Consider the following 18,758-nt stretch of genomic DNA (forward strand, 5'->3'; position numbering starts at 1 on the left):
TAATACTAACATAATCAGATCATAATAAAATATAAAGGGCCTTGGACAGATTGTGTTGAAGTACGTTTCTCATAATTGTAAAGAGTTGTAGCCCAGGCTCGTGAGAATGGTATCCTGGGCCGGATGACCGCCCCCAAGTGCATGGGATGTGTGAATGTCCTTGGGCCTGGTCTGTGAATGAGTGGAAAAAAAAGTAAGACAAACATCACATGAGTTTGGTGTGTTTTTAGTAACAATTAATGGAAAAACATCTTATGTAAACATCTTAGTCCAGGCCTGTACCTGTAAATCCTATAAATCGTCAACAGTGAAACAAGAAAGCAGCCTAGGTCAGCTCTCTGCTTGGCCAGGCTCTGTGCTTTTTTCCAGGACAAGATCTCTGTCTCTGCGTGAATCTCTGTCTGCATCCCAGTATGCGCCATTCCTAATCGCCGTAAGCACCCCTGCCCGATCGCTATGGCCCTGTCTGAATGGTTCCACTCAGATACACCGTACGTTTATGGCCGAGCCGGGTGCCAAAATGAGCCACAACCTGTAATAGTGGTGGCATAAAAAGTGACTTCATACACAATTATGTTGTCTCGCAGGTGCAGACCTCACCATTTCGTGCTTGAGAGCTCGTCCTTGGAGCGTGGCCTGGTGCACAAGTCTTACAGGCCAGTTTTCTGCCAGCTGCCATGCATGCTACTTGCAGAGATAAGCCCGTCTAAGAAGAATCTACTGCTTTCAGTTTTGATACTGAAACTCTAGTCAGGCCCAAGACAACGACTGTAGCTGCCACAGAGCAAGTTGTGCTTCATTCTAGGCTGTTTTCTCCTCAAATGCAAAAAGGCCATTTCTGTATGTTAACTGCAAAACTTCACTCCAGCGGTGTTGAGCAGGAACAAACTGCAGTTTTTCAGTCTTTTAAACCAGTCAAATTCGGCTGATTTTCTTGGAGGTGGTGAAGTTCATATGTCTGACATAAATATCAAGTTTCTACAGGCTTACACAAGAGCTCATCAGAAAATAGAAGGTCATCAACATATTAAGACAGGAAAAAAACCTTTCTTCCTATGCACAAGTGGATGACTACTTGGGGCAAAAGTTATATTAAAACTGTAATACTCAGGTAGACTGTACATCTCAAATTGTTTAGAGAAAGATAAAACTTTGAAAGTGGTAGAAACCATATCTGCATTGGCAGATAGTAATGCTTTATTTTGCTGTACTGAATCATTCCTATTTCAGCAATACTTAAAGTTTCATATTTTTTCCTAGATGAGGAAGTGTTGACTACTGCAAAAACTGTGTATATTAATATTTTGCTATGCAGGAACTGACAATCTGCAGAGATTCCCCTAGTGAAGTCCCTGCTCTGTTTAATCATATAGTTACCTTTGTCTTCTGTCTCAGATTGAATAAGTTCATAATTTTGAAGCAATGCTTTTGGAATCTCTTGAGGACATTCAAATTTTCTCAGCCTTCGGAAACAGTCTTTTGAATATGACATTTCTCAGGAATCAGAAGTTTTGCACCGTGTATCAAACTCAGTGAAGAGTACAGAAAATACTTATTTTTTTCCAAATTAAGGAAGCAACTCAAGATGACTTTGTTTCATACAAAAGTAGGGTGTTCTTCAAAAGAGACTTAATGTGACTAAATAATTTTTTAAAGATAAAGGAAACAAAGCAAAAATTTATTTAAAGGGTGAAAAGTAAAACTGTTTGAAAAAGTTATATTTTGTGCGTAGTCAGGGTCATTTGTACATATTAAGTAAATATAAGATTGAAGACACGCTGTTCAAGTGCACACACAACAAAAGGAAAAAACGTGTGTATTTTGCAATCCAGACATTATACTTGATAGAAGATAACATGCCATACTGATGCTATTAAACTTTAAGGACAACATCAGCATTTCGTAGCAAGCAGCTTCATTTTGAGTGACAGAATCTGCAGAGCTTCAGCCTGACCTGCCACCTGATGCTTGAGTAAGAGGTCAGCACAGTGATATGCATTAAGTTGTTACGAGCCATGAATGAATTTTGGAGGTGAGAAACGGTTCTTCCTGTTGTATGTCTTGAGGCTGCCTGTTTGAAACAGCCGTTCCAACTGATTTCCTGCAAATGTGGGTTAGGTCCACTGTGAAGAAGCATGCTGGTATCCTGTCTGCAAGTGAAACAGTTCCTTCTTGCTCTGCCCAGGCCAGAACCTCACTGAAGCACCGTGCTCTCTACTTTTTCCTGAACGTCGAACCCTCTTTCTAAACACATCATGAATAGGTTTCTCTGGACAATAAGAAATGTGTTAATGTTAAATTCCATGTGTGATACAATTCTGATTTCTAAAAATGCTCAAATATCATAAATATATGTAGGTTTTAGACCAAAATACTCCTTGAACTGTGAAGAAATACCAAATACAGCATATACATGAGATGTATTTTGCAGTGTAGGAAGAAGGAAAGGTGTTTGTTTAGCTCCATGCATGATGCAGCAGTATTGCACCTAAAGTAATTTTTGTGACTTAAGGTAAAAAATGATACATGTGTTATTTTGGGCAGATAAATTAATTTTATTGGTTCAGTATCTGGTAAACTATTACGGTGCCAAAACCTATCAGAACTTACATGGTGTTAAACCTCTGTGGCTCCTTCCATATTATCCTATGGTTTGTATTTCTTCATTAGCCAAAGCCATTTTTCATCATGTTCAATTTTTGACTACTCATCAGACAACAGCAGAGAGGGTGCCCTGGTTCACTACTGTATTTTTGATCAGAAAAAAAAAGCCATGCTGTTATTAAAAGAACTGCAACATAATGTGTCTTCCAATTTTGTGCACCTAGGTGAAGAACTTATTTGATTTGGCACAAGACATTTAAAATGACTGCATGATGCAGAAGTAGCCAAACCACAGCCAAAAGCCAGTTATACAGATCTGGTCACAAGCTGGAAATGAAGTTTTAAGACTCATCTCTGAGGATGTAAAATATTATGCAGCTTTTTGTCTCTTGCAGTTAGAACTTCCATCTGTACCTTGGAGGATACCAGTATCAGGCCATACTTCACCACACATATTGTAAATTCTTAGCGCAAAGTGATATTTTTGCAGCTATAAGCAACAGGAAACAGCCTTGGAATAAAAAGTTGTGGGGCAGCTTAAATGCTATGGCAGTACTTGCAATCACAAAGTAAGTCATGCTGACATGTAAGTGAAAGCAATTAGCTGTACTTTGAATTCAGTATGACTGTTTTCCTGTGTGAGGACCAACTGGAGCTCTGTGGTTAATATAAGCTGATTTTAACTTTATAAACAGCTACCTTTAGTGTAATTTTGCTCCTATTGGGGAAATCCAATTAGAAAAAAAACCCTAAGGATTTTTATAAATATAAATATAAATATATATACTTAAATATAAACGGATAGTGTTACTTTGTAGATTTTTTGACATTATAAAATCTGAAACCTGTCGATTAAAAAGTCTGAGCTAAAGAAAGGTTAAGACTTCATTCTGTTTGTTTCCAGCTGTTGCATCCAGATTAAAGAGTTATACCAAAGCTGGGGAGTAGGTTACCAGGCTAAACACAACCTAGAAAAGCTGAGGACAGGTAATGCAGGACAGCTCCCCGTGGTGTAAGAAAGCAACGCTTACATAAGCAGCGGCAGAGCACATGCAGTCTGTCAGACAGACGGGTGCTGTGTATCGCGTGCTGAAGAAATGCAGCACCTTACACAACTTAGTTGCATAACCTTGCTAGTCTTATGTGTCCAGTCTTCACATGTCTCCACCCACACTATTACTTGGGGCCAGCTTTGATAACAGTTACATTATGCAGTCCCTCCTATAGGCAACGATATTTGAGTTTCCTACACAATATTTTTTTTTGTTCCTGTGTTTCCATATGTGCCTATTCTGTGAACTGTCCATTAGTGTATGGTTGTCTTTTAAGTGACTTGTTTATCTTCTGGAGTTGGTGTTCTTAAATAATCTGGTCATTTCTGAACTGCATGTTTTCTAACATTAACCTGGTAGTTTGTGCATTATGTATTTTCCTATATAACCTCGTAATCTGAAGACATTGTGATACATTTTTCTTCTTCAGCTGCTGACCAATTTTTTCCTCTGAGACTATCATACTGGTGCTTTTGCAAGTGTGGTTAGTGATAGCTTTAATACAATGTTACTTATGCAAGAGCACCCAGATTTCTTGTGCCCTCCGGACATTCAGGTCACAGATCAACAGTAAAAGAGTATGTCTAAAAAGTACCTTTCAAATTGTTGCTAACATCTTAATGTGTATCTACTCATGACAATATCAGTGGTAGCAATTTAACATGTTAACTTAATATGGTTTTAATTCCCTTCAGCCTGTGACACACTTACTAGAACACCTTGTCGTCTTTTCTAGGACATTGTAGGGTGGATTTTATTCAGCTGCTTGTGCTGCTGTTGTTTGACATCACATATTGTTATATATGAGGCTTAAAATCTCTCAGGTGAGATGTTTCATGAGAACCTTCCTGTTTGTGCAGTGAGGCAAACAGAAGGGGAGCCCGGGTGACCTTGTTACCCACTTCCCTGTGTTGGGATTTTGCCCTATGGTCTTTCAAAATCATTACCCGTTTGTTTTTCTTGATAATCTGGGTGAAGAATGTGCTGCCCTGTATTTGAAGATATCCAAATCTCACATTAGTTGTTCAGTTTAGCTCCCTATACACCCGTTCCCTACCACCTATTTTAGGGACTCAGAACTCCTAAAGCATGGCTGGGATTGCCCAGCTGCAAACATGTCCCCATGTCAGCGCCTCTGGTGCGGAGCGGCCTGGCTGGGGACAGCCCGCGGTACCTGAGACGTGCGCGCACACAGGCGCTCCAGCGGCCCCGGAGCCGCGCCTGCATGGGACGAGCCGCAGGTCCTCAGGGAAACGGCGAGCAGGCAGCAAACACCGCGGGGGCGCCGGGCGCCTCACCTCGGCCTCCCCAGCACTGCGGCCCGCGCCGCGCAGGCCGCCAGCGCTGCGGCTCCTCCTCCCGGAAGGCTGGAACCACCCCGGCCGGCGGGTGGGCAAGGACGGGCCGCAGGCTGCCGCGGCGGCGCCCCCGCCCGGGCGGCAGGCGAGGCGGGAACCCCCGGCGACGCCCGGCGGGGTGAGACCGCCCCGCCCCGCCCCGCCCCAGCTCCCGCTCCCGCTCGGCGCATGCGCCGCGCCCGCCGGCGCCCAGCGGCGGCGTTGCCAGGGCCCTGCGCGCGCTTACCCGCGCTGCGTTCCCCACGGCCGGAAGCCGTTCGGGAGGCCCCGCGCGCGGCGGGGCGGGGCGTGGCCGCGTCCTTCCCCCGGGCCCTAGCGACCGCCCGGCCTGGCGCCCCGCGCACGGCTCGGATCGGCCCGGACGCGTCCGGAGTGCCGGGGGCCGCCTGCCGCGGCACCGCTAGCCCCTCTGCCCGGGCTCCGGCGGCCGCAGGCTGCCTGCTGCTCAGCCGGGGCGGCGGGGGGGCCGCTCTGCTGGCGGCGCTGTGTGGACGGAGCGCCCGTCCGCGCCGAGGGAGCGCCGTGCTCGGTTCCCGCCGGCCGCGGCGCTTGGGCGGCCGCCTGCAGCGGCGCCGGGTGTCGCTGGAGCCCCGTGCTGAGCTGCCGCCGGCGCGTCTGTCCGGGCTGCCGGTGCGCCGGCGGACCCCGGTACCGCGTGTGCTGGAACGAGCGGTGTCCCGGTGTGAGCGCAGGCAGGTCACGGTGCTGCTGTGACTTTTAGCTTGCCTAAAATTTCTGGCCTGCACTAACGAAAATCTAGTGATTCTGTCAGCCGAAACAACTGCTGGTGAGTTTTTATAGGCTCCAGTGCAGATAAGTTTGTTACGCCTGGCTTCCTGTGTATTAAAGTAGAACATCTTAATGCCATGATTACATTTATTGTGACTAGTCTCAATCAGAGGATGGTTTGGGTTGGAAGAGCCCTTAAGGATCATTTAGTTCTGCCCCCCCCCCCCCGCCCCCTGGCCAGGGACACTTTCCTCTGGACCAGGTTGCTCAAAGCCCCATCCACCCTGGCCTTGAACACCCCCAGGGATGCGACACCCACAGCCTCTCTGGACACCCTGTGCCAGTGCCTCCCACCCTCCTGGAGGAGGATTCCTACCTTGTATCCAATCTAAATCAGTGGCCTTGCTGAAGAGTGATTGAGGGAACTGGGGCTGTTCAGCCTGGAGAAAAGGAGGCTGAGGGGAGACCTTATCGCTGTCTGCAACTACCTGAAAGGAGGTTGTAGCATGGAGGGTGCTGGTCTCTTCTCCCAAGTAACAAGTGATAGGACAAGAGGAAATGGCCTTAAGTTGTACAAGGGAGGTTTAGATTGGATATTAGGTAGAATTTCTTCACAGAAAAAGTTGTCAGGCATTGGAACAGGCTGCCCGGGGAAGTGGTGGAGTCGCCATCCCTGGAGGAGCTTAAAAGGCATTTAAATGAGGTTCTCAGGGACATGGTTTAGTGCTAGAGTTAGGTTAGGTTGTGGTTGCACTTGATGATCCTGAGGGTCTCTTCCAACCAAAATGATTCTATGATTTTAAGTTAGTGTGTTCTAAGTGTATTCAGAAGTTCATGAGGAGTATATGACATAAGTTTTGTAGGTAAAACATCAAACATATTAACTCCTTGAACAAATAGTGTTTCCATGCCACTTGAATATATATATATATATTTTTTTAAATGAAATAGCATGCTTTTGGAGTGTATCCATTTGTGTGGTAATGAACTAGCTATTGATACGTGACTTAACAGAGGAAGGTTGCATATTCAAAGTTGCTAGCATACACAGAAAACATTCTTTAGATTTTCTTTTTTTAACCTCTATGTAACTGCAGGGTAATTTCAGTAAGTTTTAAAACTGCAGAATGATGTGCATGTGACAGTACATTTTTATTATGCTGGAAGTTTACGATATTTTTAATGCAGTTATTTTTTGTTGAGTAGAGTTAGCGAATTCTATTTTTCAGGTGAAGAAACAGTTTTCTGATAAAATTAAGCCTATTTTTTTTTTCTACTGTACACTATGAGATTTTGGTGTAGGTTGCAATAAAACTTAAAAGGATTTTGTGAAAAACTGGCTTTTCAGTGTTCTGATCTACATCTTAATGTGAAAACTGAGCACAAATGATATAGTTTCCTATATCCTGATCTCACAACTTTTTATCCAGGCAATTGGTCTTTGTTGAGTACAATGCTACAAACACTCTGTCAGGATTGTTCTTCTCTCATGTTAAGTCAGAGTTTTTAGTTTGCAAGTTACTAGTAATTAGATGGGCCTAGCAGTTGTACCACAGACTTGTCTATACTTTGAAAATCAGGTCTTCAACTGTTTTCTCAGTTGAGGTGGGAAGAAAGCTGTATTACTTCTCTAGGAGGGTGAGTGATAGTTTTATGGTAGTTATGTGTTTTGGGGCTTATGAACATGTGTACCAAGGTGAATTGTGATGGATAGATCTTAAAAATCACAAATGATGCTTTCAGTTTTTCTTTATTACGAAACTGAAGCAAACTGTTCATCTTCATTGGACTTTTCTTCCCATATTACTCCACTTTATTTTGAAGATACTTTGGAATAACTGCATGTTTGAATAAAAAGCAGAATGATAATCCTGGACACCAGTTGTTGTGCTTTTCTGAAAAAATAAAAGAAAAAGCTTTTAGAAAGAATACATTTATTCTTCTTGCATGTTCTATTCAAATTATAGTTTGAAGCAGAAATGCATTTTTTTTTCTTTTCCATATTTCTAGTGCAGATTATTAGCTATTGAAATGAAAGACATCGGTTTATAGTTAATATATTACACCAAGTACTTCTATGTTTGGTCAGACATAAATAGATTATAGGAAACACATGGCTGCAAGCCAGAGATGGTAAAGATGGAGTCCAGGCTAGTTTCTTGTTTTGGACTTCAGTAGGATGTCCATCTGCTGTGGAGTTCTGAAGCAAACCTTCATGGCTTGTTAGTCTTGATGGCTGAGTAGAGCTTATTTTTCCTGTTACCTTGTTTTAATTAATGGAAATAATTCATTTATGAGCTTGATCTTCAACTTGAATTACATCTTGGAGGTTTTTTTAAGGTCCATGTTATAAATACATTATCTATATTGATTTATTTTCATTAGTGACGCTAAATTAGCAAGTTTCTTTTACAGATGAGCTGAGTTATAATTCAATTTAATATTCTTCCTGTGTAGCCCTAAATATTGCTGATATATCTAATACAATAAAAATGTGCTCAAGGAGAAAATTCAAGGTTTATGAAACAGTTAGACTTGCTATGTTAAAGGCTGCTATTTGACAGCAAATCTTGGATGTTGACCTACTTAAAAAATCATAGTACATGCATTTATCTCCCCTAGAATTATTTTAAATAGAAAAAAGGAGTTTATGATCCTGTTAGGAGAACCGAGAATGTAAGGGGAGCAGTCTATGCAAACATAAGATTTTGTATTGACATACTTGTGAAACCCCTGGCAGCAGATATTCTATATATTACTTTTTGGTCTACAATATTTAGGCTTATATGACTACCAGCACAATTCTCTCTGACTAAAACTGATGTCAAATTACAGTTAGTGGTAATGGTTCGCACGACACTGTTTGGTAACTGTGAATGTTAATAAATTGTTCTTTTGTTATGTCTCCAGACAAACTAAAGCATGTCTCTTTTACAGCGTTCCATTTTTTTATGATATGGAAAAGAGTATTCTCTGAAGATTGTCAACTAGAAGTATTGTATGGTCGAAGATGATGTTCATTCTCCATTCTTAAAAAGCTGCATATTGAACATCATGAGTTTGTCCGCTTCGGTCAGCTACGCTGCTATGGAAGCTAAATGGTGAGCTTCACTTCTGTATTTTCAAGTCTAGTAAGATGGTTCATGTTTTTGTGGCTTGTTTTCTAAGCCCCGAAATTACATAATTCAGACTGAAAAGAACGAGATATGGTGTGATATATGCAGGCTGTGCCGTGTCCATGTAGTCAATAGATTAAATTACATACTTGAAGGGGTGCATAGTGTCCATCCCATGTGCAAGAATTCCCACACGACTGTAGGAGATGTGACATAGAGGGAGTTCATGTCTGAAATTTGAAACACTGCCTTAGTTGAGGTGGTAGAGGAACTGTGAGAGCTACTTGTCACTGTTTAAAGTCCGATTATACAAATTTGTCAGTTGTATCTAGAAACGGCAAAATTCCATGAATATGAATGTTGGTTAGGAAATCAGGCACCTGACTACTTCAGCTGGGGAATTTTTGCAAGATTCCACTACTAGGTAATACATGAGATAAAATTTATCTCTGTTATGAAATTACTCTGTTTTCTGCCAGATGTAGGAAAAAAGCTAGTGAAAAACTTCTTTTGCGGTGTTTTATGTTCACTGTAACTAGCTGACTTGTCAAGTGAATATGAATTTGAAGTTTTTGAGTTACAAAAAGTCATTCTGCAATGCAGAACTCTCAGAAACTGTTTTGCTTTCTGATATGCTTTCTTGAAGAATCTTAAAATGCCACTAAAAATGGTGTCTTAGAGAAAAACTGTGGTTTCATGACTACTCCTACACTCATACGGTCCTAAAATTACGTTCAACCCTTTGAAGGCAACTGCAAGGCTGATGTGCCCTGCCAGGGAAAGTGAGTTTGACACCCCTGCCGTATTTGGTAAAACAAGTATTTTAGTTCAAAACCACTGGTTGATGAAATTAACAAGTAATATATGAAAATGGAAGTACAAAACATTCTCTGAATTCCTTTAGTCTGCAAATCATGTGTGCTGTGAAACTTTACAGAGATTTTGTGTGGTTGTTTTGTCTTTGATTTAAGCTTCTGAGAGCTTTATGCTGTAACACTTCTACTCGTAATAGGTAGTGTGAAGCTTTCATAAAATACTGCATGTTCTGGCGACACTGTGATGATTAAAGAAAACATCACAGAAATAAGAATTCTTAAGACCAATCTCTATTTAATTTAAAAGTGTTTGAGTAGACAAATTAATTAAATGGTTAACACAGTACTATCCCCTCAGTTGTTTTTCTTTTTTCTCTTAAAGTAGCTGTTTCAATTTGATTCTATACTAAGAAAAAAATAGGGATTTCAGTTGTATATTTTCAATTTTTCAGTAATGTCAGTGTGAGTTTAGAAGCTGTTCAGAAAATATTATTTTAAAAAGTTGTTTAGTGTTTTTTTCCTAGTAGTTATTGTTGTGTCTTAATGCACTTACACACGTTTTTATTTCTATAATGTCCCTGATTTTCTGTTACTTGTGATGTTTTGTCACTTGTGTGTGTGGGGTTTTTTCCCCCCTCCCTCCCCCCACTGGTTCAGTTAAGCCAAACAGTTAATCACAGAGTAAAGTTTTCCACTGATTAAGTTTTATTGTGTAGATATCTTCATTGTGCTCTTTTTTTCTTCCTGGATAATTAAGAGAGGAGTTGGAAGGAACTGTTTTCTTGAAAGCTAATTGCCATACAAACAGATGTAATTTACTTCAGATTTAAAGGTTTTTTTAATTGACTTTACAAAAAGCACTTATTCCATCTTTGCATTCAGTGTGCTATCCATACAAGAGCTATTAAACCAGGTTTAAAGAAGCTAAATGGCCTCCCTGCTGCCTGCAAACTGACAAGATGCTTCCCCGTTCCATAACCCTTGTTTCTTTGCCCTAGTCCTCCCCAGTTTTAGTTGGGTTTCTGTTTTAATCCCTAACCTGTGCTTTACTAACTTTGGTGCTATTTGGCCTTTAGCTATCTTCAGTTGAGATTGATACTTCTTGTACTGTCTCTGAATAAGATGACTTTCTTTTCTCTCATCTCTGTTTTTCCCAGCCCCAGAAAAATAAAGGTCTACCAAACCTGTTATATGATATCCACAATCAAGCTTGTTGTCAAGGTTTGATTGCAGTGTGACAATAAACCGTAGCAGATGCTTTGTTAACCCCCTCCCCTTCCTGTGCTACATCCCCCAACCCCCGTCCCACTAAATAAGGGCAATAGGAGGGCAAAGAGAGGCAAACGAGAGAGGACTTGCAAGTTGGAAAGAATTTAAAATGTTTTATTAATGCTACTAATAAAATAGAGAAAATAATACAAAATATACAAAACCAGTCTTGGAATTCCCAGCAACTCAGCACCTGCTGCTCCAGCCAGCAGGGCAGGCAGCCGGAAGTCCTGGGTTGGACTCTGCAGCAAACCGGAACTGGATTCAAGGATGCAGGGTCTTTCACTAGGGCCTCAGGTTTGCAGGGACAACAGGCAGGGTCCTTCCCAGATGTCAGTCATAGTCGAAGAAGAGAAAAAGGAACGAGACCCTCGTGATTTTCCACTTTTATATGAAGTATCACGTGAATGGGATGGAGTACTTAGGTGGTCAGTTTTAGTCACCTGTTCAGTTTGCTTCTCCTTGCCCCTCTCACTCACAGGACATGCATCACTATCAGTAACCTTGCATTCCGTTGCTATGTCTACCAAAACATGTATCCAACTTCAGAAAATTGCAGTTACTAAAAAGGGCTTAGCTGAAAGAAAAATTCACTAAAAGAGAGGCTGGTCTTGTTTTTAACAAAACCAGGACATTCCACCCCTTATTACATACCATTCATGGCGTGCTTAGACCTTATTAACACAATCTAATTAATTACTACTACCATATATATATATATATATATACACACACACATATACACATGTGTACATATATACATAGATGTAATTCATCATTGTCTTAGTCCATGGACCATCCTTTTGATAAGTTCATTAAGTTCATTTAGTTAATGACTTTAAGCTTCATTTATCACAACAGTCTCCCAGGGCAGGAAAAATGGTATATCTAGTGCATCTCATGCCCACAGTTTGTGGGTTAAAGACATCAACTTTGAAGAAGCTAGCTCTGGTTTCATCACTACTGTCTTAATCTGAAAGACACTTATTGAACACTGTTAGTAGGGCATATAGCATCATGTAACAATTAACATCATGCAGTTCAGTATTGAATATCCTCATCTAAAATCAAGTCCTCTTGAGCTATACACTGAACTTCTTCATCCTTAAGCATCACCCACCAGGCGCTGCCAGGCCCTTGGGCAAAAGCAATCCTACGAATGGGCTTGCCTTTGCCTGAGGCAGAACTAACCCACACAACCTTTCCTAACATATTTTTCATGTGTACTGCAGGGACTTTATCTCCTTCTATAGTATGTAGAATTTCTGATTGGGCAGGCCCGGCTCAATTGGTTGATCCCCGGGTGTTGACCAACCAAGTGGCTTTTGCTAAATGTGAATCCCAGATTTTAAAGGTTCTACCACTCAGTGCCTTTAGTGTAATTTTTAATAAACCATTGTACCTTTCAATTTTCCCAGAGGCTGGTGCGTGATATGGAATGTGATATACCCACTCAATACCATGTTCTTTGGCCCAATTGTCTGTAATCCTGTTTCTGAAATGAGTGCCATTGTCTGACTCAATTCTTTCTGGCGTACCGTGTCGCCAAAGGACTTGCTTTTCAAGGCCCAAGATAGTATTCCAGACTGTAGCATCGAGTACGGCATATGTTTCCAACCATCCGGTGGTTGCTTCCACCATTGTAAGTACATAACGCCTACCTTGACGGGTTTGTGGAAGTAGAATATAATCAATCTGCCAAGCCTCTCCATACTTATACTTTAACCATCGCCCCCCATACCATGCAGGCTTTAACCATTTAGCTTGTTTGATTTTGGTGCATGTTTCACATTTATTAATAACCTGTGAAATAGTGTCCATAGTTAAATCCACCCCTCGATCGCGAGCCCATTTATATGTTGCATCTCTACCTTGATGCCCTGAAGCATCATGGGCCCACCGAGCTAGGAGAAGTTCACCTTTATGTTGCCAGTCCAAGTCCACCTCAGCTACTTTAATCTTAGCAGCTTGATCTGCTTGTAGGTTGTTTAGATGTTCCCCGGTGGCTCGACTTTTAGGCACGTGAGCATCTACATGACGAACTTTCACAGGCAGGCTCTCTAGCCGAGCAGCAATGTCTTGCCACAGCGTGGCAGCCCAAATGGGTTTACCTCTGCGCTGCCAGTTGCTTTTCTTCCATTGCTGTAGCCACCCCCACAAGGCATTTGCTACCATCCATGAGTCAGTATGAAGTATTGGCCACTTCTCTCGTTCAGCAATGTCCAAAGCCAGCTGGATGGCTTTCACTTCTGCAAATTGACTAGATTCACCTTGTCCTTCAGTGGCTTCTGTAACTTGTCGTGTGGGACTCCACACAGCAGCTTTCCACCTTCGATGTTTTCCTACAAGACGACAGGATCCATCTGTGAACAGTGCATACTGCTTATCAGTCTCTGAAAGAGTATTATATGGTGGTGCTTCTTCAGCTTACAGATGTTCTGGCTGTTCAGATCCTTCTTATTTCCTGCTTGATTTACCACCATATCTTCTTGTTGCAGTAGCTAAGAGATGCATAAAATAACCATATGTGATTTTATTTACCTTGTTGCTGATCTTTTGCCCCTTGAGTTATGTTGGTTTCTTTGGGTAGTAAACACTGAAAGCTAGAAATGTTCCTGTGCTTTTCTTGCAGTACATACAGCTTTTAATTATCCTTATCTCCTACATTTATTAAATATATTAAATGTGTTAAGTACATGGCCTCCTATGGAACAATTATTGATGACAAACGATTATTCTGGTCTCATAAATGAAATGCATGTGGTTTTTAAATTGAAGTAGTATTTATTATATTTTATTTGTAGGCTGTAGCTAAAAACCTGAAATATTGTCCTTTGTCTTTAGTAATGTCTTTAAAGTCAACACTTAATCTAAATGACTGTTCCCCTTGTTGATGACATTTGTGTATTTTTTGCTTATCAACTTATATGAGAAAACATACATCATCAGAGTTCTTAGTTGTGGAAAATGGTGGTGATGCCTCTGGACAAACCTAGGGATAAAGTGGTCATTTTTTATTTAGAAAAAACAACTCATTAAATCCTGGTAGACTGTAGTTTCTGTAATTAATACTTAAGACTTACTTCATGTAGACAAAGGTAAGCTGTTTTAATGTTGTCAGTTCTGTATGAAATGATGCCAACTTTGTGGTTAATTTAGTCACGTTTCTCTTTACATCATATTTCATATTTAGTGCTCCTGACAACTTGAGCTTTTATGTGGAACAACTAATTATTACACCCAGACTTACATATATAAAATAATGTGAAAACTTATTTTAAACTCCTAAATAATTTAAAAGTTGTTCAGTTTGAAGTTACATTAATTGCACAAGATTAATAAATAGTTTATTTTGATTAAATATGTGTTTCTATAAGATTTTTTCATTCTACATATAAAACCTTGTTTCTGTTCTATGAATATTGCTTGGAGTGTTTATGGGCTGATCTTGCTGACTGCCAAGTAGGTTTTCTTTTAACTGAAATAGTAGTGGAAATGAAGGTACTGGGTATTTCAGAGGACTGGACGTTTATTTTGTATTGTGTTTGTGATCAGTTGCTTGTGTGTAGTTTAAATGTATGTATCATTGAAGAAAAAACGTGGAAAGTGATTTTTTTCTTTTATTCCACATATGTGCATTTGTTTTATGACAGAGGTGGTTTTGAGATGCTAATCCATGTTAAAAAATGCGCCTTACTGTGGGGGACAAACAAAAACTTACTAGTTGTTTTAGTATAAGCAATTGCAATGATTTTCTTTAAGCGTCTTGAAAGTTTCTTTGGTCAATAATAAAGGTAATGAAAAATAATAAAAATCATGTTATTTTTAAACCAACTTTGAGAAATCAACTTTGAGAAACCTGTTTTAAGTTCCTACTGCTACATCTCTCATATCTTGCACAACAAGCAATTCTGTATAATGTTTTTTTCAAAAAGCAATAGTATGATGACAACTGTGTGGCATAATTTTACTGAAGTGAGTGTTTAGAACTTTGGGCTCACAATCTGATCATTGAAATAAGGGAGGATTTAAACTTAAGAAGAATACTCATGTTTTTTGAAAACGTTAATATTTTGCAGCTTACATAATGCCAAGCCTGAGTCACGGTCACTACAAAACAGCAATGAATCGGAACTGGACACTGCGGAAGATCTGAGAAAGAAACTCTGTCAAGCTAAAACAGAAAAACTAGACTTAACCATCAAACACAATCAAGAAGTAAGGACTATTTTGTTTGCTTTGTTTTACTCTTAGAATAAGTGTAATCTTGTTTCATTAAAATAATACTGTTGCATAGAGTATCAAAATCACAGTCATTAGCTGAAAAACAACAAGGTGACACTATGCAGACCTCTGACACCTGTTCCTAGGAACTCCTATCACATTAAGTTGCACTGAGCAGGTGCAGATTTTCTGCAGGGAAAGGAGTCACTGCCTCTACCAGTAGTTTGTTAGATAAAATTGCCTGGTGACACAAATAAATAAAAGGCACAGCTTGAATCTAGCCTTATAAAAACATCTTATTTAGTTCTTATTTATACTTTTTTGGCAGCGTATTAGAGTATAATTTTAATTCTGCAGAAATCATTTGCAACTTGTACACCCAGTACAGTATTATTCTGTGTGTACACCAGATTCATCTAGAATATCCTTTAGTGGTCTTACAATGTCTCAGCTCGTGCAAATTTGCATTTTTCAGTAACTGTAACAATGTGCAATGTACAAATGTGGTGATATGTTTGTCAGTAATTTCATACTTGTTAATGAGAATTTAATACATAAGGAAAGAATTTACCTGCACTATAAAGGTTTTCCCTGATGCTATTGTAGCAAACTGGTATTGAAATGAAGTACTAGTAAGAAAGCAGTATTTTCCTTAGCTTGGATATTGTTTTTTGCACTAGTATACATAAGGAAAGGTGGGCACTGACTACAGCAGTAGTTGTAATCAGCTTCGCATTTGTTGCTACTAGGAACACTTCTCACACTTGCTAATGCCAATGCAAATCTGGCAACCAATGTCCTGGTTTAAACTGTGCTGGTGCAGAAGTATTGTTACTACTATGGGTAACAATTCTGCTTTTAGCATGTTGCTAGGGACAGTTGATGTGGGTACTCATTCATCTGTTTTGGGCTAAATCCAGCCAATAAAGCAAGTTTGCCATTCCATATACATTTGTTATTGGGGTGTGTACCCAGCTTAATAGATTTATGCTTTTCCCACAAGGAGCTGCTCCAGCACTGCAGTTAATTAATTGTTTTCCCATTGCCCCATCAGTTGTGGGGTGGTCCTATAAAATGGATCTCTGGAATTATCTGGATTAAAACAACAACACCACCACAATAACAAAAAAACACCAAACCCACAAAAGAGAAGAACCACAAACAAACCACCTCTTACATTGAGAATTTGAAAGCTGGGTGAGCATAAGGATCTTCTGTACCATTTTGCTGCTGTGGTTTGCACCGTGAAGTCAGGTTGTGTTTTAAGTAGATAAACTACTTGTGGCACCGGGTTTGTTTCCCTGTTCATTTGCTGTATAGTTACAGATAATGGAAATGCTTGAATTACTTACACAAGATATTATTGAAGGGGCTACTTTGTACATGTTCTGAAGAAATACATGTTTGACTTTGCACCTTCATGCACTGAAATAGCTTTAACTTGATCTTTGGACTCATTTTTTTTGGGCAGAAATGACTGGACTAGGTTTCCTAATCTGGATAAATTCGCTTTTTGAGGCATTTTCCATTCTTAGTTTGTTGCTGTTAAATTTAATATGATTCTGTGTGACTACTGAACATTATTGGACTAAGTTTTCTGTTCCTATGTATACTTTTGAGTTATTAGGTGTCTGATAGTCTACCATCCCAACATGACTTTTTTCTAAGTGTTAAATTTTAAGAAAGTTACCATGAAATAGCTTGTGGAACATGATGGTTCCGTTACTGCAGTTTTTCCTTTGAGATTCAGGAAGATGACAGTATTGTGATTCTTATTTTGCTAAGGTAGCGCATTTTTGGGAAAATGGAAGGGCATGTTTAAGGTACACGAAATTCATCTAGGAATAGGAACAGTTTGCATAAAACCCAGTAAAAGTACTTAAAATCTGCATAAATGTGCATTTGCAAAATACATTTCAAATTCAAGTAGAAGAAAAAGGCAGCTGTTACTGCAATTAAAAATATCTTTTAAAATGTTCTGTAGGTGTATTTCTGTAACATGTTGCATTCTTTCAAAGGACCATTGTTGCCAGTTTTCTGAAACAAATTTATTTTCTAGTTGTCCAACTGTGAAAGCCAGATTGTCAAATTACGGTCAGAAATTGAGAAAGGAGAGGCTGTTCGACAAAGTCTGGAGTATGAATTGGCAATTGCCAGGAAAGATGCTCGTCTGAAAATGTATGCTGCAGAACAGGAGTTAAGTGATGCAAAAAACAAACTTGTGGAACTGCAAGGTGAGTTTCTAAAAAGCAAACAGGGGAAAAAAAGGCTGAGTGAGTTTCAAGTCAGGAAGACAAATGAGAAGTGGGGACTTAGTTCAATTTTCTAGTGTTTGTATTTCTTGGATTTCTGTTGTCTTTCTCATCACTTATCCATCTACTTTTGTAAACTTATAAGAGTTTACAAAACCCTTGCTGTCTCATGTGAATTAAAACTAACCTGTTAAACTGATAAGCCCGTTTTCCTCTTGCCCCTTACCTTCTGTTGTTTCCTCTTTTCCCGCTGTCCTTGTACAGAATTGTAATCATGATGGCTGTCTCTGCATCCTGGTTATCACTCTGTCCAGCAGTTTATCTTTTACTGTTTCAGGGTTAAAAAGAAAAGTCCATTCCTGTTTATTTGTTTGCACTATCTCCAACAACTTTTTTTTTTTCCTGAAGTTCTTGTCATAATGCTGCTTTCTTGTTTTCAAAGGTTTCAGGCTCATGTCCAGTTCCTTTCCTTATCGTCCTTGTTTCTCTTTTTATAGGTAATGGAACATGTATGTTGTGACAGTAGTGTGTAGAAGGCAAGGTTTTTACCTAGACATTTTTTTCCTACTTGTCTTTCATTCAGAAACTCAAATTTCCTTGATCCTCCTCAATGGAGAGAGAAATATTTCTCATTCTTACAAGTGAGGCGCATTTTTAATTACCTAAGTAAATATAAAAAGTTTTAAATCTGGTATGGGACATGCAATTGTGAGTTTGTTGAACCTTTGATATCCATGAATAGCTTAGACCACTCCTCCTGGAGACTGTAACCTTTCAAAAATGGAAGGACACTCGGAAAAACTTGTAAGTACTTCTAGTACCAGGTGTTTTGAAGATAATTAGAAAGCTGAACTTTTCACTCCTTTGGAGAACACACGCACACAAAAATCTTAGAGTTTGGGAACTGGAAGAAGGCATTCTCTTCCCCTTTGCAAATTCCTCTGTGATTGCAAGCTGGAGACTTGAATGGCTGGTTTCTCACTTGGAGGAAAGCTGATTTCTTCCTGTGCATGCTCATTTACTGCTAGTTTGCTTGCCAGCCTAGAAGTGAGTGGTCTTTGTGTGCATTTTAAAGTAGGTTAAATCTCACTTTGTGACTCATTTTATATTTTAGAATACTCATTGGCTGCAGTATTGGGCACAGCTGGCAGCACACCACAGCTGGTGGTGGGTGTGATTCTGCAGGGCAACCTGGCCTGCAGGAAACAGGTCTGGTTCTGCCTGGCGCTGGTACCGGCCCGCACTACAATGGGTAAACCCACCCACCACCAGACACTGAACTGCTCACCGGAGAGTGCATGATGCTTCTGTCTAAGCATGTTTCAGAAAGGGTGGTAAA

The 18,758-nt window shown here is 40.1% G+C and overlaps 1 protein-coding gene and 1 long non-coding RNA gene across 13 annotated transcripts in view; one reads left to right on the forward strand and one right to left on the reverse strand.

The window, feature by feature from the left end:
• Window positions 1-1,657: 1,657 nt before the first annotated feature.
• Window positions 1,658-5,164, reverse strand: LOC110359424 (uncharacterized). Its single transcript, XR_010468998.1, has 2 exons — window positions 4,831-5,164; window positions 1,658-2,269 (listed from the first exon to the last, which is right to left on the reverse strand). It is a non-coding gene; the product is annotated as an uncharacterized LOC110359424 (long non-coding RNA).
• Window positions 5,165-5,308: 144 nt separating this feature from the next.
• The window catches only part of CCDC171 (coiled-coil domain containing 171), a 156,552-nt gene continuing 143,102 nt past the window's right edge, over window positions 5,309-18,758 (forward strand). For all 12 annotated transcript variants that reach the window (XM_021288814.2, XM_021288812.2, XM_065046161.1 and 9 more), the window contains exons 1-4: window positions 5,309-5,801; window positions 8,681-8,844; window positions 15,023-15,161; window positions 17,227-17,401. In XM_021288814.2, coding sequence (XP_021144489.2) covers window positions 8,744-8,844; window positions 15,023-15,161; window positions 17,227-17,401 — 415 coding nt within the window. In that variant the 5' untranslated portion in view covers window positions 5,309-5,801; window positions 8,681-8,743. The remainder of the gene's footprint in view (window positions 5,802-8,680; window positions 8,845-15,022; window positions 15,162-17,226; window positions 17,402-18,758) is intronic.

The sequence above is a fragment of the Columba livia genome, chromosome Z, assembly GCF_036013475.1.
Source record: "Columba livia isolate bColLiv1 breed racing homer chromosome Z, bColLiv1.pat.W.v2, whole genome shotgun sequence".
In the NCBI taxonomy this organism is placed as follows: domain Eukaryota; kingdom Metazoa; phylum Chordata; class Aves; order Columbiformes; family Columbidae; genus Columba; species Columba livia.